The sequence below is a fragment of the Equus przewalskii genome, chromosome 9, assembly GCF_037783145.1.
Source record: "Equus przewalskii isolate Varuska chromosome 9, EquPr2, whole genome shotgun sequence".
Taxonomy (NCBI): domain Eukaryota; kingdom Metazoa; phylum Chordata; class Mammalia; order Perissodactyla; family Equidae; genus Equus; species Equus przewalskii.
In genome coordinates, this window is record NC_091839.1 from 18,398,018 (window position 1) to 18,415,780 (window position 17,763).

Sequence of the window (17,763 nt, forward strand, 5' to 3'; positions counted from 1 at the left end):
GCTGGGGGTCCGGGACTTCTATCGGCTCGCGATTGGTCGCGCGCGGCCCCAGGCCCCGCCTCCCGCCACCGCTGATTGGCCGATCGCACTCCTTGAACGCCCCACCCCCCAGGGCCCGCGCGCTATAAAAGAAGCCGCCTTCGCCACGCTCCCTTGCAGTGCGCTAGGCGTCCCACGGATCTGTGTCTTGCTTCAACAGTGTTTGGACGGAACAGACCCCTGGGACTCCTCTTTTTCCAGCCTCCGACCACCCTCCAACCTCTTTTCCAGTCTCAGCCTTCGGACCAACTTCTCAACCATCCTCTACCTCCGGCGGGATCCACTAATACCGTTCTTTTGAGCTCAGCTCCTTACTGCCGATCAACCATGAGCTCCCAGATTCGTCAGAATTATTCTACTGAAGTGGAGGCCGCCGTCAACCGCCTGGTCAACCTGTACCTGCGGGCCTCCTACACCTACCTCTCTCTGGTGAGGATCCCCAGGACGCCCCCGGCCCAAGTTTCCCCCAGCTGCGTACCTCTGGCCTTCTGCGCACGCGCTGGCTTTCTTTGTCCCGTCGGGTAGTCGGAAGGCGGAGTCCGCACGCCTGGCCTCGCCTCCCGCTAACCGTTGTTCCCGCCATCTCTTCCCGCAGGGCTTCTATTTCGACCGCGACGATGTGGCTCTGGAGGGCGTATGCCACTTCTTCCGCGAGTTGGCGGAGGAGAAGCGCGAGGGTGCCGAGCGTCTCTTGAAGATGCAAAACCAGCGCGGCGGCCGCGCCCTCTTCCAGGACTTGCAGGTAAACAGGGTGCGGGCAACGGACTGCATCTCCCGGCAGTCCCTGCGCGCGAGGCTTGTTGACCGTTTGTTTAGGCACCGCGTGGGCTTCTGGGAGATTGAGTCTGGTCATGTGCGGGCTGTCTATTATGATTGGGAATGGAGGCGCACCCAGTTCCCCCAGGACGTGGCGGTGTAGACTGCGGCGTCGTCTCCTGGGGGTTGCTGTTGTAGGAGACCGGGGAGGTGGGGGGTGGGGGTTTGGATAGGAACCCTTAGACGGTTTTTTGCGCTAGGCTCTTTACCCCCGCAACTGCTGGGAAATGTCGTTTTAGTCCTTTGCGGGGTAAGTGGCTAGTTCTGAGCTGTTTTCTGTATAGAAGCCGTCCCAGGATGAGTGGGGTACAACCCTGGATGCCATGAAAGCCGCCATTGTCCTGGAGAAGAGCCTGAACCAGGCCCTTTTGGATCTGCATGCCCTGGGTTCTGCCCAGGCAGACCCCCATGTAAGTACTCTGTTCATCTGTGTCTACTTACCTTGAGCTACCCAGACATGAAGCTTACGTTCTAAGCATTGGCCTCGTGATTGGACAGCTATCCTTCTGAGCCTCGTCACCCATCTGTCATACTATTGTAAGTGGCAACATTTTCTCTTTTATCTTTCAGCTCTGTGACTTCTTGGAGAGCCACTTCCTAGACGAGGAGGTGAAACTCATCAAGAAGATGGGCGACCATCTGACCAACATCCAGAGGCTCGTTGGCTCCCAAGCTGGGCTGGGCGAGTATCTCTTTGAAAGGCTCACCCTCAAGCACGACTAGGAGCCTCCGGAGTCCAGCGGCCTTTGAGGGGGCCCCTTTGGTATCCCCCTGGCGTCAGAGCTTCTGCCTGAGCCTCTCCCTGCAGCCACTAGAGATAGCTTTTTAACTAGCCTGGAGCCTTCTGCCCAAGCCTGGACCAAATGGAAACAATAAAGCTTTTTCCAGCAGCTGGTGGTTGTGTGTGTCTGTGTGGTGTGGGAAATGGGGTGGGATCTGTTTTCACAAGGCTTCTAGCTGGACTGGGCTGGCAAGCCGGGGGAGTTGGCTCCACCTGTCTTGCCTATTCCTAAGGCTTGTCCTCACCTGTGGGGTGTGTTGCAGTAACGGGTTCTCTGGTTCGCCAGGCTGTTAACAGTCCCTCCTAGATAGGAGAGCCCAGATTCCAGGGAAGTCTAAAGACCTGGGGTTGGTCACTGGAAGCAGACACTGTTAAAGAGATACCAAACAGTAACAAGAAACGAGTCTGTGCCAGGCCCTGCCAACCTCTGGCGGTTAAGTAGAATTAGGAGCTCCTTTCTGTGGGTGAGTTGAGGCTATTAACGTAGAAATTGCCCGTGGCAACCAGGAAGCACACCCAGGGTGCCACACCTGCTCTCCAATTTGAAGCACAGCTAGGAAGAACTCAGAGTGTGTCTGAGCAGCTGGGAGCATGGGATGTGCAAGAGATGCTGAGCTGGGGGTTTGGGGCTGAGCACAGAAACGGGAAGGTGAAACTTGGGGCCAAATTCAAGTGGGAACTGAAGCTGGAAGAGGGTTTACAGGCAGCTGCTGGGCCCAAGTTACGAAACAATCAACTCTGACCCACTCCCCCTTCCCTGATTTGGGCAGAAGAATCGAAGAGGAAGTGGCTGCTGGACTCCTGTTGTTGGGTCTGCTCCCCACCGTGACCCTTGCTGTCCCTGCTCTTTCAGGGAGGGAGCTTCTGTGTGTCACACAGTGGCCAACAGGAAGGATGATCGCACTCCCAAATCCAAAAAATTGGAGCTTTCTACGCCCCTGAAAAGCGATTGCTTTGGAGATGCACGTATGGCCTAGTGAAGACTAGATCGGAAAAGGAAAAGATTTTTCCTGAAAACACAGCCATCTAGGGGACAGTAGAGCCAAAGATCAGAGGCCACAGGGTCCTAGAAACATGCTCTAAACTAGTGCTGTCCAATAGGACTTTTTCAATGATGGAAGCGTTCTATATCTGCGCTGCCCGATAGGGTAGCCACATGCGGCCACAGTGGCTGTTGAGCACGTGCACATGGCTAATGCTGCTGAGGGATTAATTCAAATAATCACACGTGGCTCCGAGCTACCCTACAATCCTTTTTCCAGTGACACCCCTTTCTGCCAAAGGGAGCTTGAGCCAAGTTTTCGCCATTTGCAAGTCAAGTCCCAAGTAAACACAACAGAGGTGCGTTCCCTTGAAATAAGATGGGAATCAGACTGGCAATCCTAATCTCTTCCAAGACAGCAGGATGAGACAAGGGATCAGGGACCCAGGGGTGGGCAGGGGGAGGAACAGAGGAGGCCACAAGGAGAGGGGGGCCAGGAACAAGGCCCCTCATGTCGGACCAGACCTGAGATTCTTAAATATAGATGTATTTTTTCATCTCTGGACACACTTCAGTCACACTCCTTCCGCCCTCCCCCTTCCCAACGGCAAACTAAGTGCATTAGACACAGCACAGCACACGTGAGGGGCCCCTCCGTTTCACCAAAGCTGGGAGCGGGGCACAGCTTGGGGATGGAAGAGCCTCGAGGTAAATATAGAGGTTCTAGAACCCAGTGGGCCCAGTTTTAGACCAGGGGAATGGGACCAGGATGCAGCACAGTCTTAAGGTTCTAGATTCAGCAGCCGGCACCTAGAACCCAGTGGTTTCACGGTGGGTCTAATGATTGGGGATTGTGGCTGGGAAGACAGCCAGTTCTGTCCTCAGCCGAGGGGTTCCCTGGAGGCCACAGAAGGAGCCTGGAGATATAAGGGAGAGCTCAGACGCACGGAAGGAGTAGGATCCGGTCCAGAAAAGGCCAGAAAGGCATCTAGACCAAGACTGTCTGTTCTCCAGTAGGAATGAGAAGCCAAGTGGTTCTGCCCCCTCCTTGCTTGGCCAAAGTGTGGAGGAAGAGGGGGGCAGAGATGGAGAGATCCTGCAGGCAGAGCTGGACAAATCAGGGAGGGCTGGATCCGAGTAAACACCAGTGCCCTGGCCTGCAGCCCGAGTTCTGGAGTTGAAATGGAGGAACTTCTGCATTCAGTAAAGTCCCTGAAAGTGCCTAGTTCTGGACTTGATTGTCCCCATTAGCAGGGATACCACGCGGTTTCCGGAGCTTGGTGGCCCCCAGGCCAGGCCTGAACATGGCATGCTCAGAGGGCTGTAGAATTGCAAACCACAAAGGGCTCTAGGAGCCTGGAAGGCAATAGGCCAGGTTTCCTAAAACCTCTGGCACCACAGTAGGGTAACGGCAGAGTCCTGGCCTCTGGGACCCGGGCCAGGCCTGGGGGACTCCAGGGCACAGATTGTGCATTCTGGAACCCAAGAAAGGCACAGCGTTGTGGGTTCTGGAGTGTGGGGATTCCAAGAGCTAGCTAGAGGGGGCTGGACTGTATGGCGGAGGGGGCGGGGCTGTGGACCCCACAGAGGGTTCCGGATTTGGAGCAGGGTTTGGGAACAGCGCCCTTCAGCATCCACCCTCTGGATGAGGCAGGCAGTGCGGGCGGGGAGTGTGGGGCAGGAGACTTAGTTGCGCTCCTCGCCCAGGGAGCTGGCGGGGCTGAGGGGCTCGCTGGGGGTGCTGAGCGAGCTGGAGGGCCCCGTGTCCACCGAGCCGCGCTTGCTCCCGCTCGTGGAAGAGGTGCAGGAGGCGCGACGCGGCCACTCCGGGGCGCGGATGTTGCGCCGGTCCTTGGCGGCCTCCTCGTCCTCGTCGTAGCGCTCACTGTCTTCATCGGGCGGCACGTCCCGGGGCTCCTCCTCGTCCTCGCTCTGGTGCGGGCTCGAGTGTCGTGACAGTGAGGGCGACGGAGGCACCGATGCAGGCCGTGGGTAGCGGTAGCCCTGGGTCTGCGTACGGACGGGGTTGTGGGCACAGACTGCAGAGTGAGCGGAGGCCCCTACAATCCTGCCCAGGCATCCAGGGCCCCTGACGCCTTCTGATCCCAGGAGGGAGGGACGCCCCACCCTACCCCACCCCAGCCCTCCAGCTCCTGGCCCACCAGAGAGACCCCGGGTCCACTCACCGCATCAGCCTCGCGGGGCTCGTAGGTGAAATGTTCTGGAAAGGCCTTGGCCAGCGCCATGTGGCGCGCGGACATATAGTACTTGAGGGAAAGAAGTGAGTGGGAGGGGAGGCGTCAGGGGGCGGGAGCCGGACCCCCGGCCACCCCTGCAGACCCGGAGCGAGGCGAATCCTGGCCACATCCGTTATGCAAATGAGCACACTCTGAGCACCTCCAGTTGGCCCCTATGCCAATTATCCATCTTCCTAGCTCCGCCCCTCAGGTAGATAAGCAGAGCTATGATTTGACAGTCTCTGAGCCACATCCCAAGAACACGGGTGGAATTCTCCAGTCGGGTACGTCTTTGGCCACGCCCTTATGCAAATAGAGCACTTCTGACCAATGAGGTCTTCCCGCAAACGTTAATTTCTTAAAGGGACAGCAACTGCTACAGGTAGGAGGAGACCGTGTCCCCTGCGCCAGCCTTTGAGCTGAGGAATCAGAGGCCCAGAGCGGGAAGCGGCCGATTCACTAGCAGAGGACAGGGAAGGGAGTTATACCCGGCCTAGGTATTTCCAGTCCAGAAGGTCGGAGAGGCGCTCCGTGCGGTTCCGCTGGATGATGCGCTGCCGCCGGCTCTGCTGGCAGAAGCTGTAGAGGAAGGAGGTAAGCTGCGAGCAGGAATCATCCAGGCTGCGGAACCGCCGGTCCAGAATGTAGATGCCTGCAGGGGCCAGGACGGGGGCTCAGAAACCAGACTGGGGAGACCTTCATTCTCCCTGGGACCCTGTGGCACCAGGACCCCTCCTTCCCTGGGACTAAGGAGTTCCACCCCCTCCTCCCCAGGATCCAAGAGTCCCGGCTCTCAGTCCGGGCGCTGACCGTAAGCTGAGGGGTCTGCGATGTGTTCCTCCATGAAGCAGCCGAAGCCGGAGAGGTTGGTGGAGATACTGGGGATGCCCATAACCGTGCACTCAGCTGCAGGAAGGCGTGAGAACAGCCCACTTAGCACTTAGCAAAGTCTTAAATCTCAATAGACGCCTCAACGGCGCCCTCTACTGGCATCTTTACCAAGTGCTGGGCGCTGAGCCGAGCAAGTCAGGAGTGGAAAAACCAGGCGGGGCATTGGACTATCACAGTCTTAGAGCGGAAGCTAAGAGGCTTAGCAAAAGGGAGTTCACTTGCCCCAAGGCCTCAGGATGAGGAGAAGTCTTTAGTTGGGCGATAAGGATGCTAATTTATTGAATACGTACTCTGGGCCAATGTCTATCATTTTACTTAATCCTCACAACCTGTAAGATACTTTCTTGGGCCAGACCATACTGTTTTGGTTAAAACAGCTTCAGTCTGTTTTGACAGGAGGTAAGAAAAAGTCTCTCACTATTACTATTGCTGTCTACAGAGCACCTACGATGCCTTGTTTCCTACCTTAACGCTGAGAATTGGTTCAAGGAGTTTGTTATAATTCTCATGGAAATGTTTCTAAAAACCTCTGTAAGCTGCAAAAGCAGGCGCTAACTATAAGGGGGCTTATGGGAAAAACAGGGTTGGGGCCGACCACACAAAACCTAGGCATCATTTTAACCATGGATGAAAGAAAACTGGCAAAATTCCTAATTATCATGCAAGCATAGTTTAAAAGACTTGTTAAATTACTCATAAAGTAAAAATTACTACGGCAAATGTGGTATTTATTTAGCCTGAAAAACATGCGAAAAGATGTGAGGAAGGGTTGAGTTTGGGGAAACCACAGCAAAATGTCCCCAAATGAGGGAGAACTGCCCAGGAGCTGTTTCGGCTCGAAGCTGGTGTCTGAAGGGAGCCGACAGGAGGAAGGGGGAGGCGATGGGCACCAGGAACAGCTCCGAGTGACTTTGCCACATTCTTTTGTGTTCAGTGAACTGTGCATTCAGCTGCTTTATTTGGGGGGGCCAAATGTCAGCCATGTGAACTGTGACATCAGTCCTCCAGTTAAACATCACATGAGCTACTGTGTTTACAAAAACACACTGTAGCAGAACAGACTGTTGCCATTGCCCCTGTTTTTTTAGGGTTTTTTGGTGAGGAAGATTGGCCCTGAGCCAATCTATTGTCAATCTTCCTCTTTTTGCTTGAGGAAGATTGTCGCTGAGCTAACATCTGTGCCAATCTTCCTCTATTTTATTTGGGTCGCTGCCACAGTATGGCTTGACGAGCGGTGCTAGGTCCGTGCCCGGGATCTGAACCTGCGAACCCCGGGCTGCCAAAGTGGAGTGTGAGAACCCAACCACTACGCCAGCGGGCTGGCCCTCTATTGCCCCTGTTTTGCAAAGGAGAAGCCTGAGGCTCAGAGAAGCAGAGTGCCTTGCACGGGGATTGTGCCAGATCTGCCCAGGACCCTACCGCCATGCTGCACTCACCTGGTGTGTAGCCCCAAGGCTCATAGTAGGAGGGGAAAACCCCAAGGTGGCAGCCACGGACAAACTCCTCATAGTCCACGGGGAGCAGGGGGCTCGTGGAGGAGAGGAACTCTGGGTGGAAAATCACCTGGCAGGGAAAAAGAAGGACACAGCCCAAGAACCTTATGTAGCTACTCCTCAGATCCTAGAGAGGCCCAGAGAGGGTGGGAAATTTGTCTAAAGTCACACAGGTGAGTGGCAGGATAAAGATTTGAATCCAAGTCAGCTTCGGAAGCTAAGGTTCTTTCTAAACATAGCGATCTTTTGATAAACTATGGGAGATGGGGAATGGAAGGCCCAGGGTTCCCTCTGCATGCCCCCGCCAGGCCCAACCCACCCTGGCCGCTGCCCTCACCTTGACCCTGTCAGCACTACTATTGAAGAGGCCGATTCGACGGATGGTGGTCAGGATAGGGTCCGAGGAGTCGTCCAGCATATTGTGGGTGCACACAGGGGGAAAAGACTGCCGCTGTGGGGGCCACAAGGGGAGTGGGGGTAAGGAAAGAGACATGCTGACCCTGGGGATCCAAGGAGACTACAATTCCTACCAGGTTGTGGGGTAACCAGCCCAAGAGATTCCCAGGGGTTGTCGATTTCCTGCTTGACTCTATCTGTAAAGGTTCCCTTTCCCCTTTAACCACCATGAGCTGAAAAGAAACTACAATTCCCAGCTGTCTTTGAGGCAGAGCCAGGGTTAACATGCCCCACGGACTACAGGGAGTTGCAGTTATCTTGTTCTGTAGTCTTGGCTATATCATCAAATTCAAAGGAACTTTAACTCCCCCCAGTAGACCAGGCCAGAGACTGTGCCAATATGGTGGCAAGCTTCAGGGGCTGCTGGAAGTTGTAGTTTTTTAATGAAAATCCTGGATCTCTTTCCATGTTCCCTTTAAGTGGCTTGTAATTACCTCGACTTCCACCCCCCACAGCGGCCCAGAAAAAGCACAATTCCCAAGAGTCACTGGAGGAAGATAGAGCTAGTGTGATAGAAGTCCAGGGGGCTGCTGGGATGTATAGTTCTTTGCAAATATTCCATCATTTCTCTCAGTAAAAGTTCTGCACACCTTCAGTCTACTGACTCCAGGGGCCCAACAAACTACAATTCCCAGCAGCCCCAGGGCAGAAACACCCTCAGTGAGGCAAGCAGCCTTGGGGATTGTTGGAAATTATAGTTTGGCCAAAAACAATTCACACCTTGTTTATGCAACTTGGCTGTCTAGGTTTCCATTCTCCAGGAAATGGCTCACCAACCCTGGCCATAGGTACCAAAGACCCTTGACTCCAGAGAACAAAAGAACTCTAACTCCCAGAAGTCTCTGGGGTAGGGAAGTGTCAATATAGCAGAAAGACCCAGGGGCTGCTGGGAATTGCAGTTCTCATTTGGTGACTGCCGATCTTCTCTAAGGTTTCCCATCCACCTAATTCCAGTTACCTGCCAATAATGTAAAGAAGCTACCACTCCCACGAGTGTTTGGAGACTAAGACACAGGCAAGGGGATAAGAAACAGCGGCTGCTGAGAGTTTTCAATGTTCTCTAGGAAAAGATAAGTGTTTTAGCTGACACGTTGGCTCTAGTGTAAAAGAGGCCCAACAAAACTACCATTCCCAGCTGTCTCTGGGGAGAGAGGTGGAGCTAGTACGCAGCAAAGCCCAAGGACAACTGGGAGTTGTAGTTCTCCTTTTGTGGCTAGCTTGACTTCCTAAGTTCCCTTTCACCTGTTGTCCATTGACCCTGGGTACTCAAAGAAATTACAATGCCCAGCAGCCCCTGTGGCAGAATGAGTCTCAGGAAAGCAGGCTGCCCTAAGGGCTTCTGGGAATTGAAGTTCTACCAGTCAGTTCACACTCTTCTGTGGACCTCAGAATTGATTCCCCCGATAAGAGCCGCCCAATAAAGCAGAATTCTCAGCAATCTCTGGGGTCAGAGCTAACACGGCAAGCTGCCTCTGGGGCTGCTGGGAGTTGTCGCCTCTCTGCTCAGGGGTCCAAACCATACCTGCGTGGCAAAGATGGCTCTCTTCATCATAGTGAAATCCTCCTTGTCCAGCATCTTGTTCATGTCCGGGAGGCTCCCACTGCGAAGCGAGCAGAGGGATGCATCTGAGATTGGGTGGAGAGAGGGGTTAGGGTCCAGGAGGGCGCAGGGCTGAGGGCGGGGCACTCACACCAGCAGGGATTCGTAAAGCTTCCTCCCGAACTTCTCCTTCACTGTGTTCGCCGTATCCCTGGAAGGGGCAGAGCGACATCATATACACACCAGTCACTTATTGTAGGCTTCCGGGGCAGCTGGGAAACTGAGGTCTGAGCAGAGAAGCCCTGGGGATTCTGGGCTGGAGGATGGGGACCCAGGGAACAGGCCCTGGAAGGCTCGGATCCCTTGTGCCTTGCATCGGCTGTGTGGCCAGGGATAGGTGGCCTTTCCTCTCTGACTTCAGTAACTTATCTGTCAGACAGGGACAAAAATAGAATCAACCTCAGAGGTTTGCAGTGAGAACTCGATGAGGTCATGACAAAAAGTGCACAGTGCCCGGCACACAGTGAGCCTTCCAGAAATGTCAGCTATTATTAGGACTTCTCCTAGTCCTGGCGGTGGCAATGCTAAGCCCCATTTTATAAAAAGGGAAAATTATGTTCTGAGAGGAAACTTTATGTACACGAGTAATGCTAGCAAAGAGCGCCACCCTACAGCTCCAGTGACATCCCTCTGCTCACAGCCCTCCCAGAGCTCTGGCCTCATTTTCTACCCCATCTCTCTAAGGCACTCTGCTTCAGCTCCACTGGCCTCCTTGCTGTTTCTCAAACATGCCTCAGGACCTTTGCACTTGCTGTTCCCTTTGCTGTTCCCCACATACAAACAGGACACCCTCCCTCATTTCCTCTATTGGTCTCTACCCAATGGTACTTTCTCAGTGTGGCCTGTCCTGACAACTGTCTCATATTCCAGTCCTTTTATTTTTTTGCCAGAGCACTTTCTAGAATTTTCTAGAATGTGAGCTCCATGAGGGCAGGGATTTTATCTTTCTTGTTCACAGCTGTGTTCCCAGGGCCTGGAACAGTGCCTGGCACACAGTAGGTGCTCAGTGAATATCTATGGCTAATGAATGGGTTTTACAGATGAGGAAACTGAGCCTTGGAGAAGGGGAGTGGTTTGCCTAAAGTCACAGAGCCAGCAAGGGTCAGTGGCATGAGTGGGACCTCACTGGTTTCATATCAGAACCCTGATGGTGCTGTCACACTTGTCCTGCCTGCGACTTCTTACTGCCCCCTGTGCTGGAGGCATCTTAAGCAAGTGACTTCAGTAGGAATTGGTGGGGCGGGTTGATCCTGTTACAGATGACAAAACTGAGACTCCAAGAGGAACACTAGACCCGGAGCACAGAGCTGGGCGTGGGGCCGGCCGGGTGCCCGGGCCAAGGCTGCTGACCAGAGCTGCTTGCGCACGGCTTGCCCCTTGAGGGTTTCCACGTTGAAGTTGTTGGTCCGAGCCGGCATGATGAAGAAGGCGACCACCGTCTGCTCGCTGCCATTTACCTGGGGCCGAGGAAAAGGGGCCGAGGTCAGGATCACCCACCCTTTCCCCTCCCCCAAGACCACTAGGATCCTGCCAGGCCCCTTCCTGTCAAGGCGAATTATAGGACAGAGTTACTATCCCCACTGAGACTCGGATCTTCTTTCTGGGTGTCTGCACCTGCCCTACAGACGGGGTTCCCAACCCCCACCTCCCCGGGTCCTGTTCTCGCCGGTTATGTACTCATCTTCTCATCCTCCTTTGTCCCCTCGTAGCCCAGGCCTTACTCTGAGCAGATAGTTGAGCCGGGCCAAGGCCTCCAGGAAGACGTCAGCCCCCTTGTTGGAGAACTCGTAGCGGCCGGCGATAAAGAAATACAGGGTCTTATCCAAGTTGAAGTCCAGGTGCCTAAAAAGCCACAAGACAGGGTGAAGCCAAGATCCTCACCCTCTAGCCCTGGCTCAAAACTACAAACCCCAGAAGCCACAGGGGCAAAGAACATCTTAGACAGTACAGAGGCATCATGGGACTCATGGGACTTGTGCCTCTTTTCTCCTTAAACGGGGATCTCCTGCAATACTCAGCCATTGTTCTGACGCTCAGGAACTCAAGAGTCTGAGCCCCCAGCTGTCCCCTCCCTTAGACCCGGGAGTCTGGGCACCCAACCCCCACCTCTCTCAAGACCTGGGTATCTGGCCCACATACCCATAAAAATGGCCACGCACAAACTCCTGGATTCGGGCCTTGCTCTGAGCATGGAGGTTCTGGAACTCATGCATGGCAGAGAACTTCTTCACATTCAGTCCATTGGGGGTCACGATATCTAGGCATGGGGGAGAAGTTCCCATGTTTCACTTCTTCATTCAGATCAATGTGGTTGAATGAATAAATGAAGGTAATTCCAGGAATATTAAGGAGCTGGCCAGCCAGAGGCCTTCTGGGAGTTGTAGTTCTCACATCCATTGAGAATTGATGCTATAGCCTGGGAAGAATAACTGGTTCTAACACTGCTTTTCTCAAAAACAAAATCCAGTGAACCTCCATCCTCTTTCAGAAGACCAATATCCACCTTAGCCAATAAAATAATTTTCCCTTTTCTGAAATGAATGTCAAAGAAACTACACCTCCCATTAGCCTCTAGGGTACAGCCCGGCAGCCTCATATGCAGGCCATCAACTTAGGGTCTTCTGGGAGTTGTAGTTCTCTGCTCTTTACAATAAGAAAATTGGTACGGGCCTTGGCGTAGACCGTCAACTACCTCATTCATGTCTCGGGACCCCCTCCTATGCCCCACCTGGTTTCCTCTTGAGTAGGTGCTGAGCCTCAATGGCGGTGATCTGGGACACGGTAGTGAAGACGTGAGTGCAGTGGGCTGCCGCCCGCTCCATGCAGTAACGGTGATAAATTTGCCTCTCACCAGCTTCCTTGTCCACGTTGAACTGGGCAGGAAGGGACGGTGGTTAGGTTAGGAGAATGGGCAGAAGACTGGAGGTCCAGATTCTGGGGTCCTGGGCGAGGTTGGAGCCGGAAGCTGGACTCCTAGGTCTGAGGGAGGAGGGGCCTGGGGTCTTGGACTCCTGGGTCCTGGGACAAGAGGGAGCTTGATCTCCTTGGGCTTCGCAGACAGCTTTGGGCTGTCCTGAAATACTGGCCGCCCCCACCTGCCACACTCCCGGCTCACATTCTCCAGGTTGTTGTAGAAGTCCACAGCACCGGCACACAGGTATCGCCCCAGCAGCGTGGCGTGGGTGGTGAAGATTGTAGCCACAGGCAGCCGCCGGGCACGGCACAGGCAGAGCCCGATGCCCGCCAACCACTCGTGGAAGTGTGCAACCACATGTGGCTTCTCCTCGCTCTGGGCCAGGAACTGTGGGGCAGCAGAGACAGGGCCACTGTGTCTCCACGTGTGTCGTGAAGATGATCAGCCATCCCCAAAGTGGACGAGCAAACTGAGGAGAGATAAATCACCTCCACTGCACAGAGTGGGCCGCCAGCCCCTGCAATCCCCATTGGACAAGGAACTGTACAAATCCTTGAGGCAGCCAGACCCCTGACCTCCTCCCCAGAGGCTGATGGGAGCTGGGGTTTTTCAGCCAACCTTCTAAGGCCCAGCAGGGCTGAACTGGAAAGACTGAAGTTTCAGTGTTCCCAAGTCCTAGACACAATTCCTGGAGACCTTTATCTCAATCAAGAGTAGAACTGCACCCAATAGTGAGGACTACAACTCCCAGAATGCCCTAGGAGCAGCCAGTTCATTAACTCTTTGTCCCAGGGCATGGGAAACAAAGTTTCTTGAGCCTTTTAAAACCTAAAATGGGGGAAGAACCAGGATTCCTGGTTCTCTAATAGGCTGGGGTTTCCCAAACATCCAGGGTGCCATCTGAGAGCTACGTCCAGCGAAGATCAGAGTAGAGAACTACAACTCCCAGAATTCCCTGGGGGGGGGGGGTGAGCCCTCCAGCCAGACCAGCCTTCCCAAGAGGTAATGGCTCAGAATTCTTATATTTGGAAGACTGCAATGAATGAAGCGGAGTTGGGAGTTTAGGTCTCTGAAGAAAGAAGTGTCTGGACCCCTGGATGTCCAGGTTCCCAAAGGTCAGAGCTAATCCTTGGATTAAAGGACCTACAACTCCCAGAATGCCCTGGGAGAAGCCAGCCACCCTCTGACCTGGGGCTGATGGCCATTGTAGTTTTGGGCCTGGGGTGGAAAGGAGTGACATGGGGACTGGTGGTGGGGCCTACCTCACCCAGGAACCAGGTGGTGAGGAAGCCAAAAAGGACGGCGTCGTTGGCCTCACGGTCGTACCAGGGCACCCCGATGTTGCAGGTGTCCCAAAGCTCTCCCTTCCAGCGTTCCAGGGCCCAGGCTGAGGCCCCCACATCCAGGAGCACCACCAGGGGGCCCCCCTCGATCAGCCAGCGCCCGAAATACACCTGGGGGGCCCAGAGGGAGGCTCAGGGTTTCGGCCACACATCTCTGGGCACAGCACTTGTGGTTCTCTCAGCCACAGACAGATGCCTGGGCTTCCAGCCTTACTTCTTCCACCTTCTGTCTGCTAATTTCTCACCCGCTGCCTGATTTCTCTCTTTGCTGTTAGTTATTCCCACCACAATCTTTCTCCTTCTCCGTTGCAACATTTCGCTGTCCCTTGCTCAGTTTCTATAACTGCTGTCTCTCTCCCATCTGCTGCCTCCTTTCTCTCCTTAGAATCACACGTTTCCCACGTCCTGTCTCTACACCCCGACTGCCTTGTTTTCTACCCGCTAATCATTTGTCCAAGTTGCTGCCTCGTTTCTGTGCTTTCTGCCACATTTCACCAACCACCCTGTTGCTTTCTCCCACGATCTTTTCTTCCTGCTGCTAATTCCTGGATACTTCTGTTACTGTTCTGGCTGCCATATTTCTTCCACCCACTGCCTTGTTTCTAACCCTTTCGCCATATATTTGTCACCTGCTGCCTCTTTCCTCTGCCCTTACGTCCATTTTGCACTCTGCAGCCACATTTCTAATACTGTCTGCCCTCCTTCCACGCCCCAGGGCTGCATTTTTCTACCCACTGCCATGTTTCTAAGCCTCGCTGTCTCATTTCTGCCCCTGCCACATTTCTCCAATCTGCTTTCCTCCTGAGACCATGGCCTAGGTCTGGGCCTGCTGCCACAACTCTATCCAGCTGGCAGATAGTCATACGCCTCCCTAACCTGGCTTTCCCCAGCCTGGGGAGCCTGACCCCAGTGTCCCTCCCCCTCCCAGCTGTTGCCTGCCCTTTTGCTGGGGGGGGCTATTCTTAGGCCCCCAGCACGTGGGGAGCAGCTGCCATGGGGGAGGGCTGAACTGCTGTAAGGTTCCTTAGGGACACATTCGGGCCTGACTGGACTCCAGACCCCACCCGACCCCAGAGGCTGTGAATGAATGAAGGAATCAACCACTGTACTTCTCGCTCCCAGACCCCAACCTGTCTGTGCTTCGGCCCCGCTGCCTCGTGGCCCTCTCCTTGGGTGGCAGCCCCCTCTGGGCTCATCCTTCAGCCCTCATCGGAGGCCCTGGGACTCTCCACTCTTTAACCCCTGGCTCTGCCCATCTGAAACTCAGTCCCCTGGGTCTCTCCTCTCTTCATCAGTATTCCATCTTCCCCTCTCCTTCTAGGTCTTTCTCTCTGAAACACTGGGCTGCCTCTCATGTATATCCAGACTCTGTCTATCTCCCTATTGCTCTAGCCCCTGGGGCCACCATCACCTCTTGGGACACAGTCTCTTGCCATCCGTCTCTCTCCCTTTGTCTGCCTGCCCACCTCACTCTGCAAGCTCCGCTGTTTATAGTAATAACGATGACGAGGATGATGATAACCACGACACAACAGCTCACACGCATTGCTAACTTCACGCCAGGCACCAGACTGAAGACTTTATCAACTCTTTCACCCTCCCAACAACCCTACTAGGGTTCATAGCAAGTTCATTAACCAAGGGCACACGAGCAGGGAGGGGCGAAGCTGAATTTGGACTTCAGCCTCCAGAACCCCTATTCTGGCCGCCTGCCTCCCCGCAAGCCCACCTCCCCCAGGTTCTGTCTGGCTGCCTTTCCATCTAGTTTTTTTTCTCTCTCTGGGTCTGAGGATCTTGACCTCTTGGGACCATCTCTTAGTCTGCTGTCTGTCTGTCCATGCATCACATCTTAGAACTTGGGGTTCACCCCACACCTCCCGGGGTCCTGCCTCTGCTGCGTGTCTGTCAGTCTTACCTCCTCTATGTCTGCCTGGGAAAGTCCTGGGTCGCCCCGGGTTTCTGTCCAGCCCCTGCCTCTTCTGCTGCTGCTCCCACCCCGACCTCGGGCACCCGCCTCCCTGCCCTTGGCCGCCCATGCCCCACCTTGCAGCCCTTGCTGTTCATGGAGTCCAGCGTCCTCTTCAGGGCCGGGGTTGGGGGCTCGAGCAGCTCCACCTGGGTCCTCACGCCTTGCTCCGTGTATGGTCCCACCAGGTAGTAGTTGTCGCCCCATTCATCCCCTGTCACCTTCGCCTTCGTCTGTAGCACCGTGTAGATGCCACCCACTGTGGGCCCAAGTACGTGAGGGCAGGCCCCAGCCGAGGTCCACAGCTCTGGGACCTGGGGTGGGGTGGGGCGCCATGGGAGGTGCCGGGGCCCCGGACCTCTGGCTTAGAGGGAAGAGGGGACTGGTAGCCAGCCCATCCTTCAGAGTCAGAGGGAGGAGAGGATACAGTGCTGGAGGGCAGTGCTCCTGAGTCTGTGGGAAAAAGGGGGTGGGTCGGGACTGAGGGAGGAGGGGGCTCAGGCCAGATTTCTGAGACTGAGAGAAGGGGCTGAGGGCTTGGGCTCCTGGTCCTGAGAGAATTAGCATGACAGAGCTGACAAGGATTACCAGGACCCAGGGTCCCGAGTTCCGGGCTCCAGGAGCTGGGTCTAAAGTCTCACTCAGCCTCTAGGACACGCTCTGGGAGAATCTCTCTTCATAGCCCTATTTCACTTCCTACAGTTGCCCAAGAGAAGCTGGAATTGTCATTCCTTGCCTCCCCAGGGACTCTGCCGACCTGTCCCCCAGTCTCTTCTGCCAGCTGGGGACACAGGCATGCAGGGCCCTGCCCCTTCCATGACTCCAGTGCAGACTGAGGAGTCTGGGCCCCGAGCCTCCTTACCTCCTGGGGCTTGGGCCTTGGTGACACATGGCTCTGTATTTGCAGGTCCCCTCCCATGGTGAGTGTCAGAGCCAGTCCCTTTCTCTCCCAAAATTCAGCAAAGCAAAACCCCAGCTCTCTCCCTTTTAAGGAGTGAAACTGCCTAGCTCCTGGGATTGCGGCCCCAGGCTTCTCCAAACCCAGAACCTCAGGCCCTTTGGGGCCCAGGACACAGAAATCCAGGCCCCCTGCCACTCCCATCCCAGGGCCCAGCCCCTGACCAACTTAGGACTTCCCAGCCTTCCCCCTTTCCAGTACGCATGTGTCTGAGGCCACGGGTTCCTCTAATCTTAGGAATCCATAACCCAGGCCCTCGGCTCCTCCAGAATCTAGGCATCCAGGCCCCAACTCTCTCTCTCCCTAGGGTTTAAGAATTAGGGTCTCCAGCCTCCTCCCATCTTTACTGTCAAGTGACCAGTTCCCCAGATTCTCCCACCGCGACTCATGCATCCTATCTCCCATCCGATCTTCCAAATCCGGAGTTACATCCCCAGTCCCTTCCGCCAGGGCCACCGTTCTGTAACACAGCCACTTCCCAGGTTTGCACTAGGAAGTGCCAACCCCCCATCTCCTTCCCTGTTCAGGACCCAGGTCTCTGGTCTCTCGGAAACCTCCCTCCCGGACCTAGGAATCTTTCATTTCAGCCCCCTCTCCCCTAGGACCCAGGACCCGGGTTTCCAGCCTCTTTTCATCTTAACAGTCAGGCGACTCATCCCCGCCCCCTAGGTCCCAAGAGACATACCCCAACCCCTCCTGAAGGACATAGGAGTCATAGGCTCCTTGCCCAGGACCCAAGGGTCATGCCATGTAGCCCCGGCTCCCTGTTACTCAAGAGTTCCGGGACCCCATCCCCGACTGCCCTTCTCTTCCGGGGCCCCCAGCCTGGCGTGCTCACCCTTGTTGGCCACCTCCCAGGCCACCTCGAAGAGCACTGTATTCTCCAGGTCGAATTCATCCTCCCAATCGTCCAGTCCTGGCAGTGAGGACATGGACAAAGTGCGGTTTAGAGGCATGGCTGAGGCGGGAAGGGGGCTCCGGAGGCCACAGGTAGGGTCCCCGGAGGTGCTTGGGGAATGCACTGGGCAGGGTGCGGGGGCAGGCAGCTGGTGTCCGACGGGAAGCTTGCAACGCCCTCGGCTTCCTATTGCAAGACCGTATCCCCAACCCGCAGCGCTCAGACGTACGCAGGAGGCGGCCGCAGCGTCACTGAGCTGAGTGGGGCCCTGCAGTGTAACCTTGCGGCCGCCAGGAGGCGGTGCCCGCCCCCCGGCCAGCGCCATTGGTCCGCGCCCAGGGGCCGGGGCTCCCGCGTCTCCTGATTGGTGGACAGAATAGGATTCGCTC

At 55.3% G+C, this 17,763-nt stretch overlaps 2 protein-coding genes across 3 annotated transcripts; one reads left to right on the forward strand and one right to left on the reverse strand.

The window, feature by feature from the left end:
• Nucleotides 1–4: 4 nt before the first annotated feature.
• Nucleotides 5–1,745, forward strand: FTL (ferritin light chain). Its single transcript, XM_070558185.1, has 4 exons — nt 5–468; nt 635–781; nt 1,140–1,265; nt 1,426–1,745. Exons 1-4 carry the CDS (start codon nt 367–369, stop codon nt 1,576–1,578), a joined length of 528 nt encoding a protein of 175 aa, XP_070414286.1. The 5' UTR covers nt 5–366; the 3' UTR covers nt 1,579–1,745.
• Nucleotides 1,746–3,149: 1,404 nt separating this feature from the next.
• Nucleotides 3,150–17,651, reverse strand: GYS1 (glycogen synthase 1). Of its 2 annotated transcripts, none has more exons than XM_008523817.2 (16): nt 17,315–17,651; nt 15,596–15,777; nt 13,472–13,663; nt 12,411–12,596; nt 12,024–12,168; nt 11,435–11,552; nt 11,017–11,137; nt 10,646–10,752; nt 9,387–9,446; nt 9,218–9,296; nt 7,577–7,690; nt 7,183–7,309; nt 5,666–5,761; nt 5,344–5,507; nt 4,805–4,885; nt 3,150–4,628 (listed from the first exon to the last, which is right to left on the reverse strand). In XM_008523817.2, the coding sequence occupies exons 1-16, from the start codon at nt 17,430–17,432 to the stop codon at nt 4,305–4,307; spliced, it is 2,214 nt and encodes a 737-aa protein (XP_008522039.1). In that variant the 5' UTR covers nt 17,433–17,651; the 3' UTR covers nt 3,150–4,304. The 2 variants fall into 2 exon arrangements, with proteins under 2 accessions (XP_008522039.1, XP_070414278.1); XM_070558177.1 differs by having other exon boundaries at nt 15,596–15,971; nt 17,315–17,636.
• Between the last annotated feature and the right edge of the window lie 112 nt (nt 17,652–17,763).

Coding starts and splice junctions, on each gene's coding strand:
- FTL (XM_070558185.1), top strand. CDS start 367: ATGAGCTCCCAGATTCGTCAGAATTATTCTACTGAAGTGGAGGCCGCC. Junction 469..634: donor CCTACACCTACCTCTCTCTG/GTGAGGATCCCC, acceptor CTCTTCCCGCAG/GGCTTCTATTTCGACCGCGA. Junction 1,266..1,425: donor CTGCCCAGGCAGACCCCCAT/GTAAGTACTCTG, acceptor TTTATCTTTCAG/CTCTGTGACTTCTTGGAGAG.
- GYS1 (XM_008523817.2), bottom strand. CDS start 17,432: ATGCCTCTAAACCGCACTTTGTCCATGTCCTCACTGCCAGGACTGGAC. Junction 15,778..17,314: donor CTGGGAGGTGGCCAACAAGG/GTGAGCACGCCA, acceptor TTGGGCCCACAG/TGGGTGGCATCTACACGGTG. Junction 4,886..5,343: donor ACTGGAAATACCTAGGCCGG/GTATAACTCCCT, acceptor CTTTCCCTCAAG/TACTATATGTCCGCGCGCCA.